At 51.9% G+C, this 12,677-nt stretch overlaps 4 protein-coding genes across 4 annotated transcripts; 1 reads left to right on the top strand and 3 right to left on the bottom strand.

Annotated features, from left to right (window-relative positions):
• Nucleotides 1-544: 544 nt before the first annotated feature.
• Nucleotides 545-1,167, bottom strand: nut2 (mediator complex subunit NUT2; the record flags this gene model as incomplete). Its single annotated transcript, XM_040898688.1, has 3 exons — nt 545-878; nt 971-1,067; nt 1,137-1,167. 3 exons carry the CDS (start codon nt 1,165-1,167, stop codon nt 545-547), a joined length of 462 nt encoding a protein of 153 aa, XP_040748445.1.
• Nucleotides 1,168-1,332: 165 nt separating this feature from the next.
• P175DRAFT_0505192 (putative serine/threonine protein kinase) lies at nt 1,333-5,243 on the bottom strand. The gene is made up of 3 exons (XM_040898035.1): nt 3,894-5,243; nt 3,737-3,834; nt 1,333-3,674 (listed from the first exon to the last, which is right to left on the bottom strand). The coding sequence occupies exons 1-3, from the start codon at nt 4,798-4,800 to the stop codon at nt 1,641-1,643; spliced, it is 3,039 nt and encodes a 1,012-aa protein (XP_040748444.1). The 5' UTR covers nt 4,801-5,243; the 3' UTR covers nt 1,333-1,640.
• A 1,350-nt stretch (nt 5,244-6,593) lies between these two features.
• Nucleotides 6,594-8,954, top strand: P175DRAFT_0536253 (uncharacterized protein; the record flags this gene model as incomplete). Its single annotated transcript, XM_040900296.1, has 1 exon — nt 6,594-8,954. The coding sequence occupies one exon, from the start codon at nt 6,594-6,596 to the stop codon at nt 8,952-8,954; it is 2,361 nt and encodes a 786-aa protein (XP_040748443.1).
• Nucleotides 8,955-10,263: 1,309 nt separating this feature from the next.
• P175DRAFT_0447088 (DnaJ and TPR domain protein) lies at nt 10,264-12,410 on the bottom strand (the record flags this gene model as incomplete). The annotated part of the gene is made up of 3 exons (XM_040894384.1): nt 10,264-10,573; nt 10,641-11,802; nt 11,870-12,410. The coding sequence occupies 3 exons, from the start codon at nt 12,408-12,410 to the stop codon at nt 10,264-10,266; spliced, it is 2,013 nt and encodes a 670-aa protein (XP_040748442.1).
• Between the last annotated feature and the right edge of the window lie 267 nt (nt 12,411-12,677).

The raw sequence follows: 12,677 nt of genomic DNA, 5'->3' as shown, positions 1-12,677 counted from the left end.
GAATAAAACGGCTTTAACATGGTATGCCATATATTATCTATATATTTTGTACTCCGTATAGAATACCACCAGCTAGGTAAGTCAGTAGCCACCAGACATTCAACACAAAAACAGTCATGTATATATGAAGGACAGGATAATCTGACACAGCTCATGAAATACTCTATAGATAACTATTCCCCAAAAACACAGAGTAAAAGTAATAATAAAGAAAGAAAGAAAGGGGAAACAAAAATCGCTCAATCTCGTACCTAACCTTCCCAAATCACCCATACTCCATAAAATGCTCTAGTGAAAACAAAGACCTGACCTGACCTGTCCTGTCCTGTCGGTTCAAAGCCAATAAAACGGACGAAACCCCCCCCCCAAGCAAGACAGGTCGAATCCTCGACATAACTCCTCCGTATTCCTCCTCGCAAATCCTTCATGCATGATTCATTCCCATCCTGTTAAAAGCACAGACCATGAATGAAATCCTAAAAAGAAAGATAAGCGAGAGAGAGAGAGAGAGAGAGAGAGAGAGAGAGAGAAAATAACCACCTCTCTATTCTCCCCCCGTAACCCTCATCACGCGATCCACCTCCCCCCGACACTCAGGCATCGCACTCCTCATCTCCCTCGCCAGGACATCCCGGAAACTCGCAAAGGCCTCCTTCTTCCCCTTGAGGTCTTGGTTCCCGCGCTGGACCAGCTCGACGAATTCTCTCGTGTAGATGTCTGGGTTGCGCGCGGCGTCGACGTAATCGATGATTTCGGGCGGCAGTTGGATGGAGCTTACCGGTGGGTCAGAGGGGTTTGGATTATCGTGGGTGGTGTTTTCGGAGGGTTGGTCGCGGGTATGTGTGGAGAGAGTGGACAGGGCGAGGGTGAGGTTTTTTCTGGATGTGATTTTGAACTCGGTCAGTACGGTACTATTGTATGGATTGGGAGGTGAAGTGAGGTGAAAAAGCAGATAGATAGGGGGTCGTACATCTTCCGGACTAGTTCTTGCTGTGTCTCCGGTCCTAAGTATCCATGGACAGCGGATTGGATTTCAAAGAGGTGCTGGATTACGTCTTTGATGTCGTCTGCGAGCCAACCGTATCCGGGTTAGTTAGGGAAGTCAGGGGGGTGGACTGGATGGAGCGAAGACTGACTGTCTACTGTACTTAGCGTGATAGGTGCCATGATGGGATGGAAAGTATGCAGAATATTCTGCAATGGTGGTTGTGGTGACAGTGAGTGTGCAGACGTTGAGATGCACAAGAGTATCTCAGACTAACCATTTTAGGTAATTAGGATCTTCTCCGAGATCTCACCAGTATGTACAAGTACACCCCAAGTATGAAAATGGCTGGATTATTATTTCGTCTAGTATTCAATATATATATAATAGGTACATATGCAGATATGTATATCGCACTCTCAATATTAAGCCGTGACAAGAGTCTTATCGACGATCGCGCCATAGCCAGACACAACAGATAATATCATCTGGTCGATTGCTGAAAACGCACATATGCAATTCCACTCCAGCATTAAGTGGCTAATGTCTGATGTCTGAATAACTTGATTAAAAAACAACAAGAAGAAGAAGAAGAAGAAGAAGAAGAAGTGTATGAGTGGCTAAAAGGGACAATGAATGATATTGTTGCGGGAAATTACACCTCCTTGGTCCGCACGCTAGGGAACTTGGGGATCTCAATCTCCGTCTCTACCATCTCCAATCCCGAAAGACTAGGGAATCGTCGGCTGAAGTTCGCCTCCCAGTCCTCGCCGGGAGTTGTGGGTGTTGGTTGCATCGACGAAGTTCGCTCAAGGCTGGCTGGACCGGGTGCATCCGCGCCAGTGGCCCCGGATCGGAGGCTTTGGGGTTTCGGCGGTGCGGCCGGCCGCGGGCCCGTACGATTCGTCGAAGCGTACCCTGTGAAGGAGGGTTCCTGCTTGGGTAAACTGGAAGGCGCATCCCATCGATCCTTCGGTGGGGGAGGCGGGGGTCCGCCCGCCGTGGTGCGCATGTTGGGCCGCGAAGACGACGGGATTTCCGGTTGCTTTGCCTGCAAAGCGGACTCGGAGGCATCGGTAAACCGTCCATACCCCGTGGCTGTTTTTGGAGGTGGGGGTCGCGTGGCTTCCCCTAGGAGAGATTGCACCTTGTTCTGAATCGCAAGCGAGCGGGGTCCATCAGCTGCGGGTCGTCGCCCTCCTTCTCCTCTCTCGGTGACACGACGACGATATTCTGCTGCAGCATTGGCGACGCGTTTCTCTTCCTGAGAGAGACGCCGGCGCTCCAGCTCTCGTCGCATTTCGGGTGAAAAATCATCATCGTCATCATCCGGAGACTCCGCCACGGCCACCCCAGCTGACTCAGATCCAGGAACCGGAGGCAAAAAAGGTCGAGGAAACTCTTCTGCAGCGGGGGACTGAGCCTTGCTATCTTGGTTGCTCTCAAAGCGGCGGAAGGCATCCCCAAACCGACCAGCGAACAGATTCTTAGTGCCTGACAGAGACAACGTAGAAAGGCTGGAGCGCTTGATGTGTTTCGAGCTCCCGCTGTACCGTTTCTCTCGCTTCCGATTCGTTTCCTCTTCCTTGGCCCGTAGATAATCTACGTCCGATGAAATGTTGTTCCGGTCATAGTCCACCTCGGTTCTGGCGTGCTGCAGCGGTGCTCCGCCTTCATATGGGGCCCTCGGCAGATCCAGGGACGATCGTGCACTTTCGGAATGGCGTGGAAGGTCGAACTTGGAGGCCCCATGGACGGATACTGGACGGCTTTTGCTGTTGGCAGACTTGGATCTATGTGTATAATCGTCAATGTCCAAATGCGATGGCCGGAGGGCTTCCAGAGATGGTCGGGAAGATGCTGACACATTCGAGAGTCTATCTGATGAGATCCTGGGGTCAACTTCCAGCTTAGAAGCGGACGCATTCGGCGAAGGGACTGTTCCGTGTCGGGATCTTCTCTTCTCACTATCGGCGGCGGTTTGGGGGGGCTGATCCGAGGATGGGAACCTATAAATCGGTCGACTGGATGGTTTCATCTCGAGACCCGGAGTTGAAGGCGGTGACGTCATCGTGCCAGTAGAGACCATGGTAGGCTTCTGGGGAACCGGTTGATATAAAGGTGCCTGGGGTGGTCGAGAAGACTCATCGTGATAGTGATTATTAGGCGCTTCCCCAGACTTGGCCGTCGGGGGAGAAGGTTGCCGGCGTCTGCTCATTGCTGGTTCCGATACTGGCTCCTCAGGGGGTGACGGGTGCTTGACAAACGCATCGTCAGCCAAGGCGTTGGTCAGCCTTTGAGCAAGATCATCGTCATCGCCCTTGTTCTCTGTGACAGTAGGTTCAAACTCGAACTTTCCTCGCTTCTCATGCAAAATATTAAACTGAGCAAGGGACGGAAATCTATCGGAAAATTCATCTGCCGAGTTGCGAGACTTGGAGCCACCGTCCAGCACAGCGAATGGATCTGTAGAAGAACCTCGGAACGGTGAAGGACTTGGTCGTGCAGAGTTGTGCTGGGAGCTGTCTGGCTTGGTTGGTCGCCCGCGACGCATCGGAGCGATCTCTGGGATGATTTGTGTTTCTTGAATTGGCGGCGAAAATACCGCTCCCAACTGCGGCGCTTCCACTGGAGAAGGGGGGAGTTCCTGGTGTCGGCGTGCTTCGGAGGTAGATCGATTGGCATAGATCTAGAGCGGTTAGTTTTTCTTTTTTTTTTTTGGGAGGGGAGAGGAACAAAATGAGGGCGCACATCATGAATGGGAACTTCTTTCCCTTGCATCTGGCAGGCCTCGCGCAGGACTAGGTAAATATTAGGACGCTTTTGCGGACTTTCCTTGAGCATCGACGCTACTGTAGTCAGTGTGACACGTTCTCCATCTCGCGAGACTGGGGCGGGAAAATCTCACCAATAAACACTTTGAGGCGATCCGAAAAAGGGGGGTAAGACGGAAACTTGAAAGAGGCATTCAAAATGGCCATTTGCCCTACCTCTTCGAACGGAGTCGTGTAATAGCACAGCTTGTACAGGAGAACCCCCAGCGCCCAGATATCGCTCTTCTCGTCAATCGGCTGCTTGCGATAGACATCAATCATCTCCGGACTTCGGTATTGGAGGGTGGTGTGCCGTTGGACATCGTCCTCGATCAGACGGCCTTCAGCAGCCGAAGTTGCCGCGGGACGAGGAGGTGCAGTGGACCCAAAATCACAGAGCTTGTATAGAACGGAGCTTCCATGGCGAGAAATAAGCACATTCTCGACTTTAAGATCCCGATGCAGCAGGGGAGGTTTGAGGTAGTGCATGCACGCGACCCCCTCGGCCACATCCGAGAAGATCTTGATAATCTCCGGCTCCGTGAGACGATTTTGTAATCGGGTGTTCATGAAGTCTATCAAGCCTCCACCCGAGCAATATTCCATGAGTAAAAACACTTCATATCCCACTCCCTGAAGTTGGGAGGCATGGGAATCGATGTACTTGACGATGTGACGGTGGCCTTTGAGCTTCTTCATGGTCTCTACCTCGGTCCGCATGTTTGCGAGCGCAGACTTGTCGGGAACCGCTACCCGCTTCAAGACCGCCCGATCGGATCCATCTACAGCCTGGGGGAGGCGCACAACGTACACGTGTGCAAACCCACCCTCGGAGAGATATTTCTCGACCACAACACGATGACTGCCAACCTGAACCTTGGTGCCGGGAAGAAGCGTGCCCGCGGGGGCCGTTACGGCGGCGACCGGGTTGAATGACGCGACGGGCCGATGATGAGCAGCATGACTCTGGTAAGATTGATTGGGATGATGGGCAGAGGACATGGTGAGGAGAAATAGTAGAGAGGAGTCGGTGAGCCCAGTCCGGGGAGAAGGAGGAGGAGGAGGAGGAGGAGGAGGAGAAGAGGAAGCGAGCTGGGAACTGGATGAAGATAAAGGGAACTACCGCGGCTGCATAGAGAAGGGGAGCAAGAAGGTTTAGGCTAGGCTTCAGGGAATCTTGAAACAAAATGAGACAGGACCCTGCGCAAGCGGACAGCTGGAGGACAGTTGGCCGCGGGGAAAGGTGAGGAGGTGGTGATGTGATGTTTGGGGCGGTGCCTGACAGCCCCGAAGCCGTCAATGGGGGGAGTTTAAAAGGGGAAGTGGAAGGGAGGAGGAGTAGAAGAGGAGAGAGAAGGGAGAAAGGCAAGAGGAAAAAAGAAGGAACAGAGAGAGAGAAGATAGAGTGACAGTTGTTACAGCGATGGAATGCGAGTAGAAGCCGAAGTGGTGGTGGTGATGCTGCCTCAGCCTCCAATCTGAGCGGCCTTGGCCTTCAGGCATTACCACCCAGGCAGAAGTGATGAAAGATTACGGTATATTACATGTATGGCCAATGGTCTTGTGCATGTGAACGGCGTACGGATGTGTATAAACTCGGAGTACTTGTAACTAATGCAGGTACTATCACAGGATGAGCAGTGAACAAATGACATATCACAAGACGCAAGGAAATGACATTGATCGCATTCATTTTTTATGATCTTACTGGAGAGAGAGAGAGAGAGAGCGACTCGAAGAAAGAGGAGAAAACTGTAGTTGCCTGAGGCGTCGAAATCATGTCAGTGACTAACTTGTTTAGGATGGTTGAGTGTCGATCTTATATAATCACATCCAACCAATCAGCTGCAGGCACACCAGGACGTAAACAGCAAAATCAAAACAAACAACGGCTTACGATCGCCAGATAGAAAGAGACGGACTTCTTTTCGAGAATACTTACTCCCAAGAACTGTGAAGATGAAAAGAAAAGAAGGAAGGGGAAAAGAATACCATCAAATTGACCTTGTATTAAGGTTGCTTGTTAGACTTTGGCAGTTGGAATGTGGAACAGTCAGTATTTAGTCCATACCTCCGAGTAGCGACCACACTAAGCAGACATCTTGTTTCAGTATAGCACCGCTACTGTATGTATCTATGCACCTGTTAAATAGACCGTTATCCGTCTTCTTGAATCGACAATTCATTGTCTAGTGGTGTTTCCCTCGTGGGAATGTTTATGTATTGTTAGAGATCACGTCTGTATATGCAGCTTCCCCCCGGAAGGAGAAAAAAAACACCATAGCAAATCAAGTCCCAAAAGTACCACAGAAAAAAATAACAAAAGATTGCTGAATCCTTCATCTCCCGAGAAATCAGAATTAGCGCTGATTCTGGAGCAGAGAGGGGGGGGGAATTCCGCTCAGAATAACAGCGTCTCATCGTTAATTGTTCTGTTCTGTTTGGGTGGCTCTTGGTAGTTGTTCTTCGTTGCCGCCTACGATTTCTTCGACTTCATCCCACTTTGCTTGTTTTCTGGTCTTCTTTCCATCCCATCGCCATCCCTTATCATCCTTGATTTTACTTGGTTTGATTTGCTTTTTCACTCGGTATTATTATCCCCTATTTTTATCCTTCTTATCCTGGTTATTATCCCTTTTACATTGATTACCGCGTTGAGTCCACTCAGCGCCTGCCGAATGTTATGGTAAACATGATCCATCCGTCCGCATCTACGATCCAGATCCTATCGCTTCGAAAATAACCGTCCACGACGCAATTCAGAGGAAGACGGTCGTTCTTACGTCCCGTAAACGATGGACGGCCCTCCCCCTCCTCCGCCTCCCCACGGGGAGAAACCCAACACCACCCACGGGGAGTACCGTAAATCATCCGATCTCCCACCGGGCAACTACGATATCTTCATCATCCCTCCTCACTCCTCGGGCTCGGGGTTTCTCTACCTTCCCTCGCTGCAATGTGAACGGAACAGCTTCATTGCGGGCTCCGTGTCCACCCTTGTCGTTGTCTTCCTATGGACAACGTTTTCGCCAATGGTGAAAATGTGGTACGCCATGACCGTCGCGAGCGGGGGTGGAACAGGGATCGCTGTCCTGGCCATTGGGGTCGTGGGTATTGCGGGATGGGCCTTTGGCGCGTACCAGGCGGGTAGTAGTGGAGCATCGCGGCATGGACGCTCGGGACCGGGCGGGTTTGGATCCAGCTGGTTTGGGTCTGGGGGGTCAGGTGGTGGTGGTGGTAGTGGTGGTGGAGGAGGAGGAGGAGGCGGCGGCTCAGGAGGAGGCTCTAATTCAGGAGGTAATAATAATGGAGGGAACTATACAAGAGGGGGCAACTTCGGGGGTCAAGCTGGAGGTGGTGGTGGTGGTGGTGGTGGGGGAGGACCACAGAATCAACATCAACAGGGTAATTATGGCGGGAACTTTGGTGGTGGACCCCCACCAGGAAACCAATACTCCGGGAATCAGCATAGGGCTAATACTGAGCCACCACCACAGACAAATACTGGTCCTAAGGGCCCTGACCCGGGCCCTAGTCCGGGTACTACTGGTGCAGGTGCCAAACCTGAGCGTTCTGCACCCAAGAGCGAGGGTAAACCGCAAAGTGCGGAGGACTGGGAAAAGGCCAGGGAGGAAACGAGGCGGAAGGAGGAGTTGCGACGGAAGATGGAGGAGTTTAAGCGCAAACGTGAGGCGGAAGCGCGAGAAAAGCAACGACAACGCGAGCGAGAAGCAATGGAGAAAGAGCTGCGCGAGCGCAGAGAACAGTTGGAGAAAGAAATGGCCGCGGCCAAGGAAGCGGCCGCGAGAGAGGCCCGTTTACAGGCCGAGAAGGAAGCAGCAGAAGCCCGTGCCAGAGTGGAGCGCGAAGCAGCAGAAGCCCGCGCCAGAGTGGAACGCGAGGCAGCGGAAGCAAAAGCCAAGGCTGAGCGGGAAGCCGCTGAAGCCAGACAAAGGGAAGCAGATGCAAAAGCCAAGGCTGAGCGGGAAGCCGCTGAAGCCAGACAAAGGGAAGCAGATGCAAAAGCCCGAGCGGAAAGAGAAGCCGCAGAGGCTCAAGCAAGAGCCGAGCGACAGGCAGCAGAAGCCAAGGCCAAGGCCGAGAAGGAGGCAGCGGAGAAGGAAGCCGCTGCAAAGGCCGCCGCAAAGAAAGAAGCGGACGCCAAGTTCGCAGCCCTCAAGGAAGCTGCGGCAAAGAAATACGCCGAGAAGAAAGCCCGCGACGCCAGAGAAGCTGCCGCAGCGAAAGAAGCCGCCGCGACAGCCTCGAAGGTATCCAGCGCATCTGCACCCCCTCCTCGAACCCCATCCCCCAAGAAACCCTCCACTCCGGCATCAACGGCCAACACCACCGTTACGGACGACGATGCCTACTCCTTCCGTCCGTACGACCGCCCACGCCGGCCCTATGCAGGGACGTCCCAGTCCTCCGTGTACTCTGAATCCTCCTACGCACCCTCGCAATCCACCGCCCGCACCACCCCGCCACCCTCCAACCGCGGACCCTACGAAACCAAAGACCCCGACAAAATTGTCATCAGGGCGGTCTACGCCTTCAACCAGGCCTTCCTCCGAACCCCCATAGCCCAATTGGTCTCCGGCCAGGGCATGGTAACGGACGGACTCGTCCTCCGCATCACCACTGAAGGCCTCTTCATCGATGACGACGTGCGCGGGGTCCCGCAACGCGAGTGGGACGTGAAAGCCTGGACCATGAAACTCGTCGAAGTCTGGTGTCCGCAGATTGGGCCAAGCGCAAACAGGGCGGCCAACGCGCAAAAGGCGAACCAGGCATTTTTCCGCCGCAGTGTCAATTCCGATCCCACCCCGGAAGAATCCGATGCGTATTTGGCCAATTTTCTCAAGGTCTGCAAGAACACCTGCCGCCTTGCGTCGCCGGCTTTCGTGGGTCGGAACGGCAGTGATGCCAGTGGGAAGGGTAAGGACGCGCATCCCTTTGGTGGGTTGCATGTCCTTCGAGCTTCAATCCGAGACCAGGAGGGGAAACGCTATGTCTTTGTTCTCCAAGAGACAGAGGGATGGAAGGTTGCCCTTGGATTGCAACGGTTGCGGAAGGGGACGCAAGTGCGTGCTTTAGGGGTGTGCAGTATGGCTCTTGCCGAGACAAGGACTATCCTTGGTGGACTCGGGTACTGATTAAGATCAGTGAATCATTCTAAGTGAGGGAGAGGGAGGGAGGGGTGTATGTGTGGAAGATTGACGACAGACAATGATCCTTTTGTTTTATTTTTATTTTTATTTTTATTTTTATTTTTATTTGTTTGTTTCTATTTCAGCATGCGCTTTCTATACCTTGATATTGATGTTGATATTTCTGTCCATGATGGTTGGTGGTTTTCATTTATGTTTCCTGAATATGATGGATATGATGATGAATGCTGTATATATATATCCCTCGGGAGTCTTTTGAGTTATTTTGTATCTATTTATCATCATCAAGTATAAACAATTCCCTCCTTTTGAAATTTCCTCTCTCTCCCTCTGAATAGTTCAAGGCACAATTAAAGAAGACGAGGAGAAAGTACTGGAATCATGCCTGAATTCTTACTCTCCTCTCAAGGTAATGGCCAAGTTGGTTCATTTAGTTCAGCTCGATTTCAAATCATCATTCATCCCAACCGTGCACGTAGTAGTAAGTAAGTAAAGAAAAGAAAAGAAAAGAAAAGAAAAGTAACCCAGGTATATAACAGAACGCCGTGATCTTATCTTCAAGGCCCTCAAAACACATAAGCAGGACACTTAACACTGACACTGGCACTGGCACTGACACTTCCTCTTGCCAGAGGAGAAGGAAGGAAGCATTGATAACGTCAAACCAGAGTAAAAAAAAAAAAAAAAGAAGAGGAGAAAAAGAAAAAAAAGGTAGGAAATAAGACAAGAAGGTAAAAAAAAAAAAAAAAAAAAAAAAAAAAAAAATGGTGGGTGAGGGGGAAAGAAATGAAGTGGTCTATCTGATCGTGCAGCGCCGGGAGATAGCAATGAACATATATAGCAATATGTGTAAGTATGTAGAGGTGGTTAGTGGCAAGTAGATGACGAGACGCGGTTCCTGGTATCTATCCTTAGAAGGGGATTCGATTCATGCAGACAGAGTAGACAGGACAGGACAGAGCACAGCGCCGGGAAATGAGGTTTCCAAAAAGGAAAAGAAAACAAAAACAAAAACAAAAACCATGTTGATGCTGGAGGTAACGGTGGTGTGTGTGTGTGTCTTGCTGGCTGACTGGCTGGTTGAAAGTAGATGGATGGATGCTTTTGATGCAGGTGCAGGTGCAAAATTTGACCCCTTTTTGCTGTATGATGACGACAAATGGCGATGATGATGATGCAAATATGGAAACGGATCAAATAAAACCAATAATGCCAGTAAGTACGGAGGTGGCTAACTCCTTGCAGCAGGAAACTGAAACATGCGTGCCGCATGGTTGTTGCTGCACTGCTGAATTTAGAATGGGAACCCGCCCGGGAATCCCCCGCGAGTTTGTCCACCGAAGGGGTTGTTGCCGCCCGCGTGGGAGAATCCACCACCACCACCACCGCCGCCGCCGCCTCCGTTCATCATGTTGAAGAGCACGCTGGGGTCGATGTTGATATGAGTGCCGCCCATACCGCCCATACCGCCCATGCCGTGCATTCCATGCATTCCACCCATACCACCCATACCACCCATACCACCCATGCCGCCGAAGCCGCCGCGAGAGAACATCTCAGAGGGGTCAATCAAATCGTCACCGTTATCGTATGCCGCACGTTTCCTACAGTGGTTTCGTGAGCAACTTGTTGCCAATCAGAAAACATGAAAAGAGTATCCAGGGGACTTACTGGGAATCAATCAGCGTTTCATAGGCTTCCCCGATCTCCTTAAACTTCTCATCGCCAGCTTCCCCGTCCCGGTTCTTATCGGGATGGTACTGGATGGCGAGCTTGCGGTAGGCCTTCTTAATATCTGTCTCGGAGGCATCCTTGCCCACCCCGAGGATCTTGTAGTAGTCCTTGCGCTGGGCCTTCTTGAGTTCGAATTCCGCCCGGCGGATGTCTTCCTGGATACCCTTCTCGCCGGGGTTGGACTCCGCCACAGCCTTGTAGTCGCGGGCGGCTTCCTCCCAGTTTCCAGCGCCACCGGACGCCTTGGCACGCATCTTCAGAGCCTTGAGGTAGGATGGATCGAGTCGCAGAGCCTCGGTGCAGTCGTTGACCGCGTCATCGAACTCCTTGAGGTTGATGTGGGCCTGAGCGCGGTTCTGCAGGATCTTGGAGTTCATGTCTTTGTTGGTGGGGTCTACTCCGAGGGCCTCGGTGTAGAGGTCGATGGCCTTGCGGTAATCCTTGGCCTTGAACGCCGCGTTACCCTCTTCCTTGGTGCGTACGAGCTTCTGCACGGTGCGCAGGAGCTTGATGGCCGGCTTCAGGTCGGGATCCAACCCAATGCACAGTCTGAGCGACTTCAGCGCCTGTTCGGTCTCCCCCAAGCCATAGTAGGCCCGTGCGCGGATCATCAAAGCATCGGGATCCTGGCTGTTGGCTCGGAGCATGTTGATGGCGATATCCTGCGCCTTGCCGAACGAGTTGGCGGTAGCCATCTTCAACTGAGCTTCTGCCGTCATCAGGGTCCACGAGCGGGGTTCCTTGACGGTGGAGCCCAGGAGCTGTCGAGCCTGGTCGAGACAGAACACCACCATGGACACACCCCGATTCTCAGCCAAGGTCTCTTTCGCCTGGGTAACAAAACGAAGCATCTTCTCAGCGGGTTGACGGTCTGTTGCCGAGGGCGGGGGCTGAATGCGATCGAGTACCTCGAGGGCCTCGGCAGGGCGACCAAGACTGGTGAGGATGCGAGCCAGGCGGTACATGATCTTGGGGTTGGCGGGGTCAAGCTCGTCCGCTCGTTCGGCGTCCTCTAGAGCATCGAGATATCGAGAGGCGGCCATATTGGCGGCGGCCCGGTTGGATCGGTAGATGGAGTTGTTGGGGTTGAGATCGATAGCTGGGGAGGGATGAATCAATACAAAATACTCTTATTCCAGGAACAAGAAAGGAAGAGACAAACAAACCCTTTGTAAATTCTTGAATAGCCCTATTATAATCCTTATCCTTGAAAAACTTATTACCGGCCAGCTTGAAAGTGTCGGCTTCGTGTGTGTTGCCATTGGAGCGATGAGGTGGCGGGGTTGGACTCTTCTGATGAGACTCGGTGCCATTGACAGGATCATTGGAGTCGATATCCATGGAGCTGCGGGGGTCAGCAGCAGCGGCGGCGGCGGCCATGGCTGACAGACGACGAAGCTCGTCCGGCGGGAGATTCAGCGGATGAGAGTCGGGGTCGTGAGAATATCGATGAGGGCGAGAAGAGGAAGTGGAGGGTGAGGAAGACGAGCGACTATGAGGGGGGCGGGAGAAGGATTTGGAGGATTTGGAGGATTTGCGAGGGAGATGAGAGGAGGGGGAATGTTGAAGTTTGTGGGATTTGGATTTGGATTTGGAAGGCGAAGGCGAAGGCAAAGGCAAAGGAGAAGGAGAAGGAGATTGAGATAGAGATTGAGACTCCGGTTGAGGTTGAGATTTGGATCGAGAGAAATGGAAGAAATGAACCATTTTCAACGGGGGCGGAAACAGCCGCTGATTGGTCGAGAGAATCGAAGATGAACGAAGGCGGTGGAAAGGTGAAATTTTTTAGAGAAGAAGAAGAAGAAGAAGAAGAGAAGGTGAAGAAAGAGAAGAAAGAAGAGAAGAAAGAAAAGAAAGCAAGATGAAAGAAAGCAAGAGAAGAAGAAAGAAAGAAAGATAGACAAAACAAGACAATTGTCAAAACTCGTCAGTCTCGATTCTCTCCTCCGGACTACTCGATGGGAAATTCTGGAG

Source organism: Aspergillus ochraceoroseus, assembly GCF_002846915.1.
Source record: "Aspergillus ochraceoroseus IBT 24754 chromosome Unknown P175scaffold_12, whole genome shotgun sequence".
In the NCBI taxonomy this organism is placed as follows: Eukaryota; Fungi; Ascomycota; class Eurotiomycetes; order Eurotiales; family Aspergillaceae; genus Aspergillus; species Aspergillus ochraceoroseus.
Note: the sequence above shows the minus strand (reverse complement) of the source record. Positions and strands in the feature narration are given on the sequence as shown.

Excerpts from the sequence above, each read along its gene's own strand:
- P175DRAFT_0505192 (XM_040898035.1), bottom strand. The coding sequence starts at position 4,800 with ATGTCCTCTGCCCATCATCCCAATCAATCTTACCAGAGTCATGCTGCT. Across the intron at positions 3,835-3,893 it reads TCGCCTCAAAGTGTTTATTG|CGTCGATGCTCAAGGAAAGT; the intron begins GTGAGATTTTCC and ends TGACTACAGTAG. Across the intron at positions 3,675-3,736 it reads AAGAAGTTCCCATTCATGAT|ATCTATGCCAATCGATCTAC; the intron begins GTGCGCCCTCAT and ends TAACCGCTCTAG.